At 44.5% G+C, this 18,582-nt stretch overlaps 4 protein-coding genes across 4 annotated transcripts; 3 read left to right on the top strand and 1 right to left on the bottom strand.

Annotated features, from left to right (window-relative positions):
* Window positions 1-941: 941 nt before the first annotated feature.
* On the bottom strand, window positions 942-1,586 carry LOC116932482. Its single transcript, XM_032940253.2, has one exon. The coding sequence runs from the start codon at window positions 1,584-1,586 to the stop codon at window positions 942-944; it is 645 nt and encodes a 214-aa protein (XP_032796144.2).
* A 5,915-nt stretch (window positions 1,587-7,501) lies between these two features.
* Window positions 7,502-8,608, top strand: LOC123477560. Its single transcript, XM_045180941.1, has 2 exons — window positions 7,502-8,514; window positions 8,579-8,608. Exons 1-2 carry the CDS (start codon window positions 7,534-7,536, stop codon window positions 8,606-8,608), a joined length of 1,011 nt encoding a protein of 336 aa, XP_045036876.1. The 5' UTR covers window positions 7,502-7,533.
* Window positions 8,605-10,297, top strand: LOC123477541. Its single transcript, XM_045180918.1, is given in 2 exon segments — window positions 8,605-9,934; window positions 9,937-10,297. Coding segments are annotated over 2 exon segments (1,497 nt in total). The 5' UTR covers window positions 8,605-8,664; the 3' UTR covers window positions 10,164-10,297.
* A 3,963-nt stretch (window positions 10,298-14,260) lies between these two features.
* LOC116935919 lies at window positions 14,261-17,608 on the top strand. The gene has a single exon (XM_032943123.2). It carries the CDS (start codon window positions 14,349-14,351, stop codon window positions 16,275-16,277), a length of 1,929 nt encoding a protein of 642 aa, XP_032799014.2. The 5' UTR covers window positions 14,261-14,348; the 3' UTR covers window positions 16,278-17,608.
* The last annotated feature ends 974 nt before the right edge of the window (window positions 17,609-18,582 follow it).

Here is an 18,582-nt window from a genome sequence, read left to right as displayed (position 1 = left end):
ATCAGCAGCGCACTGAATATATTTAACAAAAATGCGTGATTTGTCACGATCCGGTAATTTCAATTTTGGGTTGGAAATAAAACGAAGAATCCAGGACACAACTCGCATCACTAAATCATAGTTGGAATTTCGTTCCAAAAGTGAGTGGAGTCTATTTTCTGGAGCGGGGCCGTAAACGAGCCCAACCCAGTTGGTGGCTGATACCTCTGGGTCTTCGACAGAAGGTTCGGGAAGTTTGATGGTTATCGGCCAAGCGTTTTCTTCTTGTTGCAAGAAGGCTGGGCCGTGCACCCAACGAACATTTTCCCTCATCTCATCAGGAAAAAGTCCTCTGCTGCACTCATCAGCTGGATTTTCGATACCTGGGACATGTCTCCATTCAGTTGGTTGAGAATGCTCTCGATTTCGATATTCAATTTGTGACGAACGTCTGAAAGCGACAAGTCTTTGATGCTATCCACTGAAGGACATTTTTAAAGTCAGACCAATAAACGGTTTGGTTAACTGCAATACGAAGGGTCGATTGAACGATCTTCACAAGGCGTAGTGCCACAATTGCTCCTTGGAGGTCTAATTTCGGAACGGTAAGCGGACGAAGTGGTGCCACGCGGGACTTTGACGTTACGAAATTTACGGCGACCATATTTTTGCGATAGGTTACTCGAAGATACACCACATAGCCAAACCCAACGTGGATGCATCGCAAAAAGCGTGCAGCTGAATGTCTTTGATGGCACTGGAAGAAGTTAGAGCTCGTGGGATCTTGAACGCTTCGAGATGGTTAAGATTGGTAGTCCACTTGTTCCACAGGTGTTAAATTACTTCGGGAATTGGGTCATCCCAGTCAACCCCGACAAGCCACAATTCTTGTAGAATTCTTTTAGCGCTAAGGATCACTGGTGATAAAAAACCCAGTGGGTCATACCAGGTAGACACTGCACTCAAGATCCGATTCTTAGTCCTTGCTTCAACGTCAGTTTTAACATCAAGACGAAGCTGTCACTTTCGCTGTCATATAAAACGCCTAAGGTTCTCTTCGTAGGTAAATCTTCTATATCTAAATTCAGGCGAGGTTGATTACGATCACCTTCTGGAATGCGAGACAATACCCGTCGAGATGAAGAGAGCCATTGATTTAGATAAAATCCTCCCTTTTTTAGCAATGCCGTAGAATTTTTGACTGCTCGACTAGCCTTATCTTCGGTGTAAAAAGAATCCAGAAGGTTATCCACATAGAAGTTCTTGTAGACCTTTTCAGTAGCTTCAGGAAATTCTTCACGATGTAGGTCAGCAATATGTCGGAGCACTTGTGAGCAGATGAAAGGGGATGAGACTGATCCAAAGGTCTCCTGCATCTCATATACGGTGGGTCTTTTTCGAGAGCCAGGTGGACACAATAGAAGTCGTAGGGCGGAGCGATCTTCTTTCTTCACGCCAACTTCAAGAAACATTTGTTGAATATCCCCAGATAGGGACACCGGCCCTTCTCTTAAGAGTAGAAGGGTAGCACCTATGTCGTTGATAAGGTTAGGACTCTTTAACAGTACTTCGTTGAGTGCAACTTCCTTGATACTTGGGCGAAGCATCGAAGACCACTCTAACCTTTTCTGGTTTCTGAGGATTTACGACTCCATGATGTGGAAGGTACCAATTTCTTCCAAAGGTGCCCTTCAATTCACTTTCTTTGAGAGGCCGAGCGAATCCCTTTGCCACATAGTCATCGATCACGGCCTTGTATCTCTCAGCAAAGTTAGAATTGTGTGCAAATTTGGTTTCAATAGAAAAAAGTCGAAGCAGTGCACTGTTGTAATTATCGGGTAGTGCGATATCATCTGAAATCCATGGTAGCCCCACTTCATACTTGGTTCCGTCAAATTTAATAGTCGCTTCCAATTTCTTTCTTGCCAGGTTTTCCTCGGCTGATTCTAACGGTTGAGCTGGAGTTGCTATTGGAAAACTTTTTGTTTCCCACAATTTCTCAATTTTACGCAAAAGTAGCGCTTCCGTCGGCTATTCTTGTACATTGTAGCAGAGTTTGTAGAGCTAGCAATGGTTTGTTTGAACGACAAACCGATGAAGCATGTTGCTGCGTTCCTACTGTTAAATCACCAACGCAAGTCCAACCAAATGGCATTAATAAACCAAAGGGGGCGTCGGTTCCGACAGGAGGTAGTTTTTCATCGAGACGTAGGTGCAGCCATTGGTTTCTCGCTCCAATTAGGATGGTTGGTTCTCCAACATCATCCCGTTTCACATCTTTGAGATGAGGGTAACGACTCCAGATCTCCTTCGGTGGGCATGGTAACTTGAAGTACTAAATTGGTACAGTAGAAACCTGCTTTAAGTCAGCTTCGAAGGTTCTTTCATGAGCCTTAACGGTCAGACTAACCGTAGTGGATTGAAATTGACGGTCTTGGCCATGAAAAGACCCAAAGGATACACTTTTTGCCTTCCCTTTGCATTAAAGCTGTTTAGCTACATCCTCTCGAATTAAGTTAACGATTGCTCCTGGATCTAGAAAAGCAAAAGTTTCTATTTCCACTCCGTTAGCTTGAAGTAACACGGGAACGATAGCTAGGGAAGTGTTGATGGCCGTATTCCTGTTTTTAATGGTCATTGCGCGACCATCAGATGACTTTGCTGATGACTGGACTGTGTTTTTAGTTGCTGAAATATTCATGGGATAAACTCGAGGCGCTCCGTGCAATAAGATATGGTGTCGCTGATTACAGTTCCCAATATTGCAGACGATTTCGGTGGGACACTCAGTTTCCCGATGTGTTCCGATCAGACACCTTAAACATAGTCGTTTCTCTTTCACCCACTCCACTCTACCTGTCACATCTAGATCCCTAAATGTGGAACAGGTTTTTATTAATGCGCGTTATCACAATAAAGGCATTTCTTGAGAACACTTTTCTTTAGCGATGGAAATGACGAATGATTTTCAGAGGGGTTACTTGGCTGCGGTTTCTTGACTGGTAAAGATGTGGAGGTGTGAAAGACAACAGGACCTTTACCAAAGAGAGGAGTTGGTTTGGTGGAAGGCTTAGCACCTCCCGCCTTCTTTTCCTTCGGTGGAGCTGGTGATCTATGAGTAGAAGGCCTGGTAATCAATTCACCCATCACCATATCGTCTATCCATTTTGCTACATCCTTGAGAGTAGCTCGTGTTGGAGTCATCCGATACACTATCACGCCCCAGGTACTTCTCATTCGCGGAGTTAAACGAGAGACGACGTGTTCTAGAGTCATTCCCGATTCCAAGTTTTGCTCATATCTGCCGGTCTTCAGGGCATGCATGGCTCCATGAAGAGTTCGGTTGAGCTTGGCTAGTGCCTCTGAATCATCATCTCGGATCAATGGGAGATTCATCAGAGCCATCAAATGGCTCCGAGCACCCACTTGTGATTGACCATATCGCTTTTTCAGTTATACTAAGGCATCATAATAAGTGGACGGATTGTCCAAGTATTCGGCTATGTAAGAACGGACTTCTGTAGTGAGCAACTGCTTTAAGAAAGCATGGCGTTGAGCGTCCGGTGGTACCACATCATGGATCATTTCCCTAAACGAAGAGATAAAGGTTGGCCATTCCTTTGGATCGCCATTGAATGGCGCTATCTTTATCTGTGGTAACGCATTCATTAGCCAATTTGGGCTGAACCCCGCTGAAGCTTCCGTTGGTGGGGGTGTACGCCTGTTAATCCAATCATCGCTGCTGAACGATGGCATTAAGGGAGATGGTGGACCACCTCTCCCCGATTGCTCTAATGGTCTAGGATCATACTCAGACGGGGACGGGCTCCCAATCGTTGATACAGGTCGAGAGGTATCGAATCTATATCGATTGATAGTCCTATCCATTGGACGACTTGCCACCGGATCATGCGTTTGCGGTTGGTGATTGTAACGATATTCATCAGCCGTAACGAAAGAGTTTTCATCAGCTTGGCTGAGAGTAGCACGACTGACAGTAGAAACTGGCGAGTCACGTCGATCACAAAGGTACTGATTCACCTGTTGTGATGCTCCTCGGACATGAATTTCTATGCCTATAATAAAAATATAGGCATCTATCATCGGCTTTTTAGCTTCCCATAATCGTTGATTGTACAAGAAATGGGCATCTTGCACTTGCTCCAAGCGGCTATAGATTTGTGTCTTCAGGTGTTTTAATATGGAACGACGACCACGGTTGTTCACCAGTTGTTCAATTTCGCGACACTGTTCCTCAAGAATAGCGACCAATATATCTCTTTTGACACGTGCCGCTTCGATTGCTTGAATTCTTTCTTCTTGTGTACGGGACTTTTGACTTCTGGAATCTGATGATCCACTTTGACTGCCAACTCCAGTATCATTTCTGTTACGCTGACCCGGAATACCAATATCTGGCATACTAGTTGTGCTGTCGTCACATGTCCTTGGTTGAGCCATTTCGCTAGGTAAATAAGTTTCTGGTACCTTAAAGTTTCCAATCACCACTGTCTAATCGACGGCCCTGACAAGGTATCGACGATAAACAGTACACAAAACGGATGAAGTGTATTATCAATCGACGGCTCTGTAAAGGTATCGACGATTGCGGATGTACGAGACGGACGAAAAGGCAAATCAATCGACGGCACTGTAAAGGTATCGACGATTGAGAATGAACGAGACGGACCAAAAGGTAATTATCAATCGACGGCCCTGTAAAGGTATCGACGCTTGAAAATATTGTCACGAGGATGGAAAGGGCATTCACGTGTTAACGACATCCTCGTGGAACGGCCCCGCTGAGCCTTACTCTTCCACTTTTCCTTCTGTTAAGGTGAAGTAGAACTATCTACTTGACCATCTGTAGACACACGCATATACGTGTCTAGTTTCTCCTTTTACCCCTTTACCCCCGGAGGTCACTTAGAAGTTATCTACGTGACCATCTCGGTACCATACTTCCCGCGTCCCCTAGACTTCCGTTTCCTTAAATAGGCGCGTACTCGATCGGAAAGGGGGTTCCCCTCGCAGTTGTCCTGAGTTCGTTCGCGTTGACAGTTCTAAATACACAACTCCGTTTCTCTCTCCAATTCAACGTTGGTTCCCTTCGTCACACGGGGAGGAGAAGCAGGTCGTTCCCCAAACTTTCATTTACCTTTCTATTAAAAAATTATTATTATTATTATTAGTTTTTCTCTTTTCGTTTTCTCACTCTTTCCTCTTCTTCAAGTTATAGCTAAATAATTTTTTTTCTTCAATTTGTTCTTTTCGCGTGCCTCATATCTATTTACGAAACTCTCTTAGCTTCACATCAGTTCTTTTGCCTCCTTACTTTTACTATAGGGGAACAGTGCCAGCGTCAGTTTTTAAATTTTTTTCACGACACAAAAAAATTTTATTTTTTTAATTTTTTTTTGTTTTGTTTGTTGTTTCTTTTCCCTTTTTTCTTATTCTTTTCTTTTTTGCGCTTGTAAAGAATCGAGATCTCTGACAACAGAGAAACGATGTCTTTCGACTTTCTAAAAAGTCACCCCTCTGGCGCCCCAAGCAATACGGGGAGTTGACCGTTGCGGAAAATACCCCCTTGTTCTCGAACAAAGAAGAAGGTCAAGTTGACCGTTGGAAAGGACGCTACCACGACCCCCACGCCAACCAAGGAAAAAATGCTTCCTCAAGACCTAATAAATAGAACTAGATTTAGCTCGCCCCCCCAGTCTTCTGTTAGCATTCTCGCTAGTTATTCCTGTCTGTCCCGGCCTGTTCCAGCCCTACTGTGCCTACAAAATACAACATGCGGTAAAGTCAAACAAAGATTCCTTATTTACATTAAATTCTTGTGATAGTTTGCACGTTCCACGCGCGTGTAAACCATTACATTGGTGGCAGCGACTATCATACTCGTGTGTCTTATCCTTCAAATTGCTGCATGATTTATTTTGGCTCCAGGACCCCCGTGTGGTCATTTCCGGATGAGTTTTACATTATACGTTTAACGTCATTCCGAAGCGGCTGTCGAAAGATTTAGCGATCGTATGTACACGGCGTGGATCTTGTCAGTCGGGTTAGGGATTGATTCTCAGTATATTGCTGGCTTTCAGTGATTTACGCGAGAGTAAATCAAAAACTTTCTTAATGGCTATGCCGGCAAGAAAGCAACTTTAACCACCCTCCAATCTTGAAAAGGGGTATAATGCGCCACACACACACGTTGTATAGCAGTTCTGTTGGTCTTCAGCTAACTCTGCCATTTTTTGTATAACCTGTATAGCAGTTCTGTTGGTCTTCAGCTAACTCTGCCATTTTTTGTATAACCTGTATAGCAGTTCTGTTGGTCTTCAGCTAACTCTGCCATTTTTTGTATAACTTAGATAGCAGTTTTGTTGGTCTTCAGCCAACTCTGCCATTTTTTTTTCTCCATCCATTTTTTTTCCTCCCTCTGCAAAGCATCGCCGCCATTTTTTTTCGGTGATGCGCTTTACGACCAACGAAAACCCCTCGTCAACGAATGACCAATGCAAAGCCAGTAATTCTAAGGCGAAATCAGACAAGCCGGGAATTATTTTTTTTTCAACTCACCGAGAAGGTCTATTTTAATTGTTCTCCCAAAACAGCTGGCTCTGCCAATTGTTAGGTCGAATTTGATTTCCTCCTTACGTTAACTGTCTTTTTTTCTCTCCCCATCCATTTTTTTGCTCTCTCTGCAAAGCATCGCCGCCATTTTTTTTTTCGGTGATGCGCTTTACGACCACCGAAAACCCCTCGTCAACGAATGACCAATGCAAAGCCAGTAATTCTAAGGCGAAATCAGACAAGCCGGGAATTTTTTTTTTTTTTTTTTTTTTCCAACTCACCGAGAAGGACTTTTTAATTTGTTCTCCCAAAACAGCTGGCTCTGCCAATTGTTAGGTCGAATTTGATTTCTTCCTTACGTTAACTGTTTTTTCTCCCCATCCATTTTTTCTCTCTCTGCAAAGCATCGCCGCCATTTTCTTTTTTTCGGTGATGCGCTTTACGACCACCGAAAACCCCTCGCCAACGAATGACCAATGCAAAGCCAGTAATTCCAAGGTGAAATTAGACAAGCCGGGAATTCCTTTTTTCAACTCACTGAGAAGGTCAATTTTAATTGTTCTTCCAAAACAGCTGGCTCTGCCAATTGTTAAGTCGAGTTTGATTCCGCCTTACGTTAACTGATTTTTTCCTCCACCCATATTTTTTTCTTCTTCTTTGCAAGCATCATCACCACCATTCTATTTTTACGGGATGCGATTTACGACCCCAGAAAACCCCTCGGCAACAAATGCCAATGCAGCGTCAGTAACTTTAAACCGAAGTCAGACAAGCCGGTTTCTTTTTTGAAACCCACTTGGAAAGCCCAATTGAATTTTCTCCCCAAATCAGCTGACCCCGCCAATTGTTAGTGCACAGTTTCATTACCTTCTTATCTATCGTCACCCCCACAGTTTTACAGCCTTGTTCGCATCACGGTAATTTTGTTTTCCCCCTTTACGATATTTTTTGGGGTGATACAATTTGCACCACCTGGATCGAATGCGTGCACCGTCCCAACCGCAGAAAACCACTCGCCAACGAATGGCCCACGCAACGCCAGTAGCCCCTAAAGCAAAATTAGGCAAGCCTAGCTTTTTCAACACACTCGGGAAGTCTATCTTGACCACTTTCTCTCCGAAATCAGCGGAACGACGCCAGCCCGCCGTTGACGACGACTGTTACTCAGACGACGACTATTACGAAGACGAGAACGACTACCTTGTCGAGCCTAAACCTCTGCCCGGAAATTTCTCGTTCGAAGAAACCCGTGCAGCATTTTTAAGTAAAGGAAAAGGTTTACATAGCCCGTCCAATCCAATCCGAAACTTGATCGGGGAAACGTCCAGTCAGCGCCAAGACGATAGGGCCCACGCCGTCAGCAAATCCCTACCTAGGACACCGGTCACCCATACTCGCCTTTATCCCGAATTAAACGCTGACGTGGAAGACGTCGAACTTCGCACCGAAGAGGCACCTGAGCAGTCGGGTCCGGGTCTAACGGTGCGGAAAAATCGCAACATCCGAGTAAAGGGCCAGCCGCCGACCCGAGTCAGTGAACGTAATCGAAACAAAGCTTTCCAGCCCCTTGTGCCAGAAACGATTAAACCTGTCGAGTCCACTCTGATTGACGACATCTATCTCAAACTCGAGAGCGATCCCGAGTCAGCAGATGAGAACGACGATTTCAGCAGCGTGAAGTCTCATAACGATTTAGAAGTCGAGCAAGACCTTGAACGCACCAGAGAACGTGTCGAGGAAGATTTAAGAGGGAAAGAGAAAGTAGAAACGCCTGCCGACGACCAGTCACTCCCACCCCTTAAATATTCTTCGACGCCTATTAGCAGATATCAGAATTTTTATACAGACAAATCACAACAAACGACAGAGAAACTAGCTCCTACTAATCAAGTAGGAACACAGACGATCTCCCCTTCAACCCGATTGGTGGGAACGCAGACGCCTCACCCGTGCACTCGACAAGTAAAAACTCAAACGACCCTTCCCCCCTTCGAAAAACCCCAGCTGGCCTCGTCAAAACAAATAGAAACAAAGTTCACACCGTACAAAAGCGTAAATTTAAATTTAACCCCTTCTCAGCAAACGATCGACACGAACCCACCTAGACTAACGATGGCGCATCCAAACCCATATGAGACTTTGTACAAATGTCTGCGGGAGACAGGGGCGTCAAGAGAAGAAGCCGCAGCAGGAGCGAAAGCCGCCTTGGCATTGACAAAAACAGCTTGTGGCGCGAGCGAGTTCCGCGCGGTAGATATAGTCGAAAAAGAGGTCAACTGCTCCACTGCTACGAACCAGAGCTATTACAATAGTCAAAAGTTATTGCAGAACCAGCAACAACAAACGATAGCGTTATTAGCTCAGGTACCCGCTTTCAATGGAATGGGGTCAACCAAATTTGAGGACTGGATACAACATTTTGAAAGGGTAGTCGACACTGCTGATTTTGAAGAAGGGAGAAAAATAAAACTTTTAGGCTCAAAGCTTTTTGGGTCTGCAGGGGACTGTATTACAACCTTCCAGCTAAACTATCCAAGGGAAGCAAAATCATTCGTTAAGGTTAAACAGAATCTCCATGAACGCTTCCACGGAGGGGATAACAGAAAAATGTACTTTACAGAGTTTAAAAATTGCATCCGTAATTCTGGGGAATCTATCAGGGACTACGCTTGCCGGTTACAGAAGCTTTACTCGTTTGCCTACCCAACGGAAGTAGGAAAGACAATTGATGCAGATGTCCTCAAATTAAGAGAGACTATGTTAATGGATGGCTTTCTGGGAGGGTTAAAATCCAACCTACGCGAAAGAATGAGTTTTAAAGACTATAGGAACTTAAATGACCTGGTAAAAGCAACAGAGAAATGTGCAGCTATCTTAAATGAAGCCAAACTAGAGAAACGGAGCGTCGAATTTGTCAACGCCGTTTCGGCAAATGCTAATGCCCAGGAATTGAGGGAAACAAAAAACGAGATCTTAGAACTAAAATCAGTCATTGAGCAGCTTTCGCAGAAAATGAGAGCCACCCAACTTACAGATAAGAGTCACGAGTCAATCAATGCCGTCGCCACGGGCCATAACGCACAATTAGCAGAAAGCAAACAGGAAATAGAGGAATTGAAAAACCTTTTGAAGGCTAGTAATAAGAGTTATAGCGATATGATGAAACAGTCCAGAGACTCAGAGAAAATGATGAGAAATCTGCAGCTCCAGGTCGCCGGTATGAGCCAAGCGATCCCCCAGGCTCAACCAATGAGACAGTATCAACAAAATCACAGTGGCCTGGTTACAGACAATAGTACTCGGGCTCCGCATCAACCACCAGTACATCGTAATCCACCACCATTTTACAAGGATAATCACAATAATCCGGTTAATGGACCCCCCACAGAGGAGAGCGGTATTGTGCTTATTGCGCAAATAACGGCAGGAACCCAACAACTCACAACACTGACAAGTGTGGGTGGGGACCAAACGGGCCAACCTGCTTCAAATGCCATCAAGGTGGGCACATTGCGCGTGATTGCCCATCCGCACCACTTCGTTCCGACGCCCGATATGCGTCGCCAGCTCAGAATCCTGGTCAGCTCAACCCCTGGAATCAGGAAAACTAGAAGCCACCAATTGTAACGTGGGGCAAAACGGTGGGCCTTGTCCTAAACCCCGGCAGATTATTAATCAAGTAATAGAAACCAGAAAAAATAAAATACCACGGCTTCCCATCCAAGTTGGAAATGAGAAATTCAAGGGCCTTTTAGATAGTGGGGCGGGTAGAAGTTTAATTAAGACAGAAGTTTTTAACAGATTGAAGGAAGGTGTAATGAAGTTTACTGCTGACGTTCCGGTCGATTTATACGGTGTAGAGAACACCAGACTAGTTACAAGAGGGCTAGTGACCCTACAAGTTCAAGTTTTAGGCGATAATCTTCTGCAGGATTTTATCGTCGTTGATAGCATCAGCGAGGAGTGTATCTTAGGTTTAGATGCACTGTACGAGCACAAGTTCATTATTGATGGTAGCGAAAGGAGAATTTACCGAGTCAAACAAACCTTGAAACCGGACTCCTCGCCCACCATCGTAGCAAGAGAGAAGATCACGATCAAGCCCTTTAGTGCCACTGTCGTTGAATCGGAAGGGAATGGGGCTAAGCTACCTCCCAATCTTGCGTTTTTTTTCACAGAGGACCGGGACTGAACAGCGGATTACGAGTTGATCCTTTCATCAGTAAGAGTAGTGAGGAGGCCGTTTTTACAATAGCGTTAATTAATGAAACGAATAAACCCATCTCCCTGCCAAGGTATGAAATAATTGGAACGTTAGGATTTTGCCGGATAGAAAAAGATAATATCAATTATTGTGCTGAGCGCGAGCTGTCGTCCAGTGCTGTAGATTTTGCCAACAATTTGCCACCTGATATGTCAGGAGTAGACAGAACCAGCATTACAAATTTTTTAATCGATAGAAAATCAATATTTGCCTCCACTACAGGAGAATTAGGGAAAACGGGGCTAGTAAAGCATCACATTAATACGGAAGGACAAGGACCCATTAGATTACGCCCCTATCGGATACACCAAAACGTAAAACCAGAGCTTGACAGTATTTTGCAGGAATTATTAGTTAACAAGATAATAAGGCCGTCCGTATCTCCATGGGCGGCCCCCGTAGTATTAGTAAAAAAGAAAAACGGAGGAATCCGACTCTGTATGGATTATAGGAAACTCAATGGTATAACAAAAAAAGATTCCTTTCCCTTACCTAGAATAGACGATGTTCTAGACTTACTCCACGGGCAAAAGTATTTCACTACCTTAGATTTAGCTTCAGGCTATTGGCAGATAGAAATGGACGACAGCTCCAAAGAAAAGACAGCGTTCATAGTGGATAACAACCTGTACGAATGGAATAGGTTGTCGTTCGGGTTGACAAATGCGCCTGGCACATTTCAACGGTTAATGAATTATGTTTTACGTTCCGTCATCGGGAAAATATGTTTAGTTTATCTCGATGACATTATAGTCTTCTCAAAATCGAAAGAAGAACATTTAGTAAATTTAGGACGCATCTTCAACCTTTTAGAAGAAGCCGATTTAAAACTCGGCCTCTCAAAATGCAAATTCATGTGTGAATCAGTGCAATATCTAGGGCATGTGATTTCAGCCAGTGGAATCGCCCCGGACCCAGAGAAAATTACACTGTTGAAAAATTATAAAAGGCCGACAACCATTGTAGAAATTCAATCGTTCTTAGGGCTCGCATCCTACTATCGGCGTTTTATCAAAAATTTGCGGATATCGCGCATCCGTTAATAGAATTGACTAAAAAGAAAAAGGACAGGGATAATCACAACAAGAAAGTTAAGACAATTGTAAGAGAACAAAATGCTGGGGACGCCACCTTCACATGGGGAGAAGCCGAACAAAAGGCTTTCGAAACGTTGCGCGAATGTCTCATTACGCCACCTGTCGTCGCCTTCCCTGATTTCGATAAAGAGTTCCTTATTTTCACCGACGCTAGTAACTATGGGATCGGCGCGGTGCTCAGTCAAATTCAGGATGGGAAGGAAGTCGTGATTGCGTATTCGAGTAGACACTTGAATTCGGCGGAACGGAACTACTCAGCCATAGAGCGCGAAGCTTTAGCCATCGTTTATGGAATAAAAAGATACCGTCACTATTTACAGGACGACAAATTTGAAATCATTAGCGATCATAGACCACTCCAGTGGTTGGAAACCCATAAGGATGAGAAAAGCAGACTAGGTAGATGGGCGATTGAATTGTCGGCAGTCAAGTATAAAATTACTCACAAACCAGGAAAGGAGCACGCAAACGCAGACTTCTTCTCTCGTATTCGTGTTGTAACTGCCGAGGAACGAACGGATTTCACTGACAATATTATCGAGGAGCAACGAAAAGATGAAACTTGTTCAAAAATCATTCGTTATCTCAACGAAGGTACATTGTCCGAACAAGACGAATTGGAAAACCCAGACTGGATAAAGGAGATCGAACTGTTCCACATTAAACAAGGGGTTTTGAGGAGGGATTTTCTCCCACCATCGAAAAAGAGGAGGCAATTCATTCAAGAGCAAACGGTCATGCCGTATTCATTGAGGAAAAGTATTATTAAAGAATATCACGCTTCGCTATTAGCAGGGCACCTCGCCTTTTTACGAACGTATCTCCGGATACGGGATAAATACTATTGGCCCCACATGTTGCGTGATATCAAGGATTATTGTAAGTCATGCGAAGCTTGTGCGTTACAAAGACGGGTAGTAACGAGAGCGTTTTTACACCCGTTAGAGATCGCGACGGCTCCATTCGAAGTTATCGGCATGGATTTCCTAGGTCCGATTAAACCCGAATCCTCTAAAGGAAATAAATATGTACTCGTCATGACTGATGCTTTCTCTAAATGGACCGAGGTCGTAGCCTTGCCCGACCAAACGGCTGAAACGACCTGCCGGGCGCTGATGGACAAAATCGTTTTATATCATGGGCCCCCAAAAATTATCATAACAGATAGGGGGACGAATTTCACATCTCAATTATTCAACAGTTTATGTCAAGAGCTCAGGACTAAACATAAGACAACGACGGCGTATCATCCTCAATCGAATGGGATGACAGAACGCTTTAATAAAACAGTGGTGGACATGGTGCGAAAATATATTGCTAACGGCTTCGAGCAATGGGAAGAAGTCCTCGGCCCAATGGCCTCGGCATATAGAAACTCAGTACACTCTTCCACGATGGAGAGTCCGTATTTTTTAATTACAGCGAGGGACCCAAACATGGTTGTTGACAGGTTTTTAAGACCGGAACCGGAGTTAATCACCCCTCGTGATTACAAAAGCCAAACGATGCAACGGCTAAGAGAAGGTTTTGCGCTTGCCAGAGAAATCCTATTGGAAGCTAGAAGGCAGCAGAAGATCCAGTATGATAAGAGAGCCAAGGAAGAGAACTTTGAAGTAGGTGATCGCGTCCTCCTGGACGTAAGGGTCACTCAATTAGGAACGAGCAAAAAATTAAACCCTCGATATCAAGGCCCCTTTCGAGTTTCAAAAGTCTTCCCTAACCATACGGTGGAAATCCGTACGTACAATGGAAATGGTATCCAGCTTACGCACGTCAACCGCCTGAAGGCGTTGACAGAGTGCATGATTTGGAGAGATGAGGAATGCGTCGATTTCGACGACTTACGAGAGTCTGAGCTAAGAGCCACCAGGCTAAGAGAAGAGGACTCCGACAACGAAGAGGATCTTGCCGACGTAGAAGTAGGAGATGAAGTCAATACCCCGGATCACGAAGGTGACAGGGAACTGATTGATTTGGACGCTGTCGCGCCGAATGACGTCAGAGACGCCCACTTAATTGATTTCGACCCTCTCATCCACTTGAACCAGACGGCTACAAAAAAACCCAACGGATACCAGATCGAACCAAATCTGGGTCATGAGCCAAGTCAAGTTGACTGGTCAAACCTCCCCCCTCCGCTAACCCCCCTTAGAGTACCTCCAGCACCCCTGGAAGCAAGTAACACAATTGTACGCCCAAAAAGAGCTACTCGTCCTCCGGACAGGTTCCGAGACTTCCTATTAGATTAGCGATAAACACCCAGCCCCACTCCCATCTTCCTCTACCGTTGTATACTCGTCTTGTTCCGTAAAATTTTTTCTTGTTGCTGTTTGTCCATTCAACATGTTAGTTCGGTATATCAGACTCAATTTGTCTTCTTCTCTAGTTATTTCGTGTTAGTTCTCCTCGCCAGCCTACACACGACAGGGGCCATCATGACCACTGTATGTGACTGTAGTAACGAGCGAAAGGATGGGTTCATCGCCTTCGACGATGAAGACTGCCTCCTGGGATCGGAAGATCCTGCCCCCCCAAAAAATGTTACGTACACCCTGTACTCCCATTTACCAGAAGTTAAACGATTCCCAGGACACGTTTGTCGCATGTGGGCGGTCACTCGATCTATCTTTACCGACTTCTTCGGTTGGCATTACACTACTGAAAGTAAATGGGCCGTTCCAGTATCCACTTCCGACTGTGAAGAAATGCGGGATCTAAGGAAATGCAAAAACGAGACAATGTACGCGAAAGGCAGTCACAAGTACACCTATGACGTGATACCCTCGTTACAGCCGGTTTGGATGACAAAACGTTGGGCCGTCACATTCCATTGTAAAATCGCGGAGGTCGCATTGGAAAGTGAGTGCGACAATTGCACTATCAACTCCCCCGTCGGTACAATCGAATTCCCCTATAACGGATCCGTGACCAGAAACCTTCAAACGCTTATTTGGGAAGACGCGTACAAAGAAAAAAAACCATGTGATCTCAAACTAGCAGGTGAATCGGTAAACGACGGCCTGTTGTACAAGACTCACGATCCAAAAATGCGGCGCTTACAGGATCGGATCAGCCAAACAGACTACCTCGTTAATGTTACGAAGGAATTAGAACGGTGTGGCAAATCCGCCTTGTTCAGCATAAACGGAATGGAAAAAATCCTGATTGTCATTAACATACCAACGCCGGAACTGTATACCTCATATGCCTCGGGTTTTACGAACGCTACAGAACCACTAGCCACTCCATTGTTAGTCGAAGTACACTCAAACGGGTCTTACGACAGCATCGATTCCCAGAATACCACAGAGCGTAAGATTCCTGCGTCATTAGCAGCAGAGATCAAGCAGGCGGCTCATCATCAATATACCAGGGATCTGGCACTAGACCAAGTAAATCGGCTGGCGAATGAAATTAGACGCCTCCAATGCGAGAACCGAAAAGCAACACGCAATAGTATCCTCTTGAGTGCTAAGAACGACGGGTGGTACGCGGCTACCCAACTTCAACTGCCTAGTTGTTCAAGATTAACAGTGTATGGAGCGCAGGTTGAGGTTGCACGTTGCGCACCTTTTAATGTATCCTTCGGGGCCGAGCGGACGAAATGTGGAAATCAGCCCCGTTTTATGAACTTCACAATAGCCCATAACGGTTGGCAACTTGTTCCATATCACCCATGTTATTGGCCCGAACCTAACTACGTCAACTTTAATGGGAAAACTCACATCTACGCGGATGGTGGGTGGGTTCCGGTAATCACAACAGTTCCAACAAACGGCAGACGCCTGGTCGGATTGGCGACGTATGAAGCTGATAATTCTCTACAAAATTTTTTGCAAATGAATCCTGCGATGCAAAACGGGCCGTTGAGTCACGCGTCGGTGATGGCCGACATCTTGGCTTCTATTCATGAGCACTACGCAGAAGACAACTCACGTCAATTACTGACATCAAACGTACTCATTCATCACGGCGACGCACCGAACATTGATTTCGTCGCTAAGATCGGTGGATGGGTAAAGAATTTCGGAGCAGTCTCGGGATTTGGTGCGTTGTCAGTATTGGCCGTGAGATTTTGCGGAATCGGTTCGCTACTACTCAAGGCTTTCCCCCTCCTTTCCAAAATCCTCCAAATGACTTGTTTCAAAAAGCCTCCATTGGCCATCACCGCTGCAGATCTACCCATGTCCATCGACGTACAACCAACAGCAGTGACCAACCCATCCCAATCCACCGCATCTGCATGGACAGCAGTTCCGCCACGCCGTACGCGACCGCGCCAACCACGACCACCACACACGACTCAGGAAGGCGAGGCCTTCTTACCACGTAGACCACGATCACAGCCACGAAGAGTCGAATAAAATTGCCATAGTGTCGTTTTTCATCACTAGTACATTTCCTTTTCCCTCATAATTTTGCCACAGTGTTCCCTTTTTCTCAGTTCTTAACGTCGTCCCCTTATACTATCATTTCCTTTAGTAGTCGCCATAGTGTCGTTACATTTTTTTCCCCATTGCTGTTTCATTTCCCTCCACTTATTCTACGTATAATTTGGTCACAGTGTGCCTTATTAATTCTTATCGTAATGCTTTTCACTCTCACTCTTCCAGCAGTAATCATCGCTCTGTTCTTTTCCGTTTTTTCTTTTATCGTGTTGCCATTGTTTGCGCTATTAATTTTGCACATAATTCTGCCACAGTGTCTCTTCTATGTTCGCGTTCGCCCCCTCTACTTCCGTATCCATTAAATTGCCATAGTGTCGTTTTCATCGCTAGCACATTTCCTTTTTACCTTATAATTTTGCCACAGTGTTCCCCTTTTTTTTTCAGTTCTTAACGTCGTCCTCTTACACTATCATTTCCTTTAGTAGTCGCCATAGTGTCGTTACATTTTTTTTCCCCCATTGCTGTTTCATTTCCCTCCACTTATTCTACGTATAATTTTGTCACAGTGTGCCTTATTAATTCTTATCGTAATGCTTTTCCCTCTCACCCTTCCAGCAGTAATCATCGCTCTGTTCTTTTCCGTTTTTTTTTCTCTTTCCTTTTTATCGTGTTACCATTGGTTGCGCTATTCATTTTTTCACATAATTCTTTTCTATGTGCGCGTTCGCTCTCTCTACTTCCGTATCCATAAAATTGCCGCAGTTACTTCGCTGTTACTTTCCATTTTTCAATCTTACAGTGCCTCTTCCGGTTCTATCTTGCTCATCCGTCGCATTCCCTTGCTATTCGTATTCAGAAGCTGAGAGTGATTGTTGCGGGGCGCAACAATTGAGGAGGGGGGGTGATGTAAAGAATCGAGATCTCTGACAACAGAGAAACGATGTCTTTCGACTTTCTAAAAAGTCACCCCTCTGGCGCCCCAAGCAATACGGGGAGTTGACCGTTGCGGAAAATACCCCCTTGTTCTCGAACAAAGAAGAAGGTCAAGTTGACCGTTGGAAAGGACGCTACCACGACCCCCACGCCAACCAAGGAAAAAATGCTTCCTCAAGACCTAATAAATAGAACTAGATTTAGCTCGCCCCCCCAGTCTTCTGTTAGCATTCTCGCTAGTTATTCCTGTCTGTCCCGGCCTGTTCCAGCCCTACTGTGCCTACAAAATACAACATGCGGTAAAGTCAAACAAAGATTCCTTATTTACATTAAATTCTTGTGATAGTTTGCACGTTCCACGCGCGTGTAAACCATTACACGCTTATAAATTTAATTTCGGAAGCAACTAGTGAGAATTCTTTCAACGTTTTTGTCGTATTTTGATTCATATTATCATTTTTTTTCTTCAGCTTTTTTTTGTTGTTCGTTCGATTAATAGTTTTCGTCGATTTATTTTCGTTCGTTTGGAGTCGGTATTTTTTTTCTCTTCCTCTCTTCCCGCTCCATAATTCGTTTTACCTTACGCCATATATATATGTTATTTTTTAGTATAGTTGCTCATCCAGTCTAGCAGTAGTATAAGCATTTCTTCCTGGCCGATTATCACTTTTCTATTTTCTTTTCTGTGGTACTTCAGACCCCAGAAAAACATTCTTACTCTCTCTCTCTCGTTCTCTTTCGTCTCCTTGTCTCTTCGTTGCACCATTCATTTTTCTCCTTTGTTGGAACACTTCCATAACATAGTTGTGAACGGATTCAGGCTTCCATAAAATAGTTGTGAACGGATTCGGGTGTGCGGTTGACATTGACATTGATGAGCATACAACAAAAACGTTCAGCAAGATATCCTACGTGTGGTCGTTCACCAAGTCGTCGATTACATCCAGAACTATTTAGTATTTCGGGACCTAGAGAAGGCGAAACTGCGAATCCCTTTCGGTTAACCGCAATAGCAGAGAAAACTTCAACGGCCCAAAAGGCGGACCCATCGCCCGGAAGTAAAAACATATACCTTCAACTAACGGACAGTGTAACGGAGTCATCAAGCACACAAGTAAACGTGAACCCAGAACCAGCAGTCGCTAACGCAACACACAAACCAGCATCGACAGTAGTCTTATGTTGCAGAGGCACACAACCAGTTGCCATGGCAGTAAGTGTGCAAAAATTTATTAATTAATTAAAATTAGTTATTGTGCCACCAATGTTTTCGGCCACCCCGAACGAAGATGCCATGGATTGGCTGGAACGTTTAGAATTGGCGGCCACTTACAATAGATGGTCGAAT

The sequence above is a fragment of the Daphnia magna genome, unplaced genomic scaffold (assembly GCF_020631705.1).
Source record: "Daphnia magna isolate NIES unplaced genomic scaffold, ASM2063170v1.1 Dm_contigs083, whole genome shotgun sequence".
NCBI lineage: Eukaryota > Metazoa > Arthropoda > Branchiopoda > Diplostraca > Daphniidae > Daphnia > Daphnia magna.
This window is presented reverse-complemented; position numbering and strand designations above follow the sequence as displayed.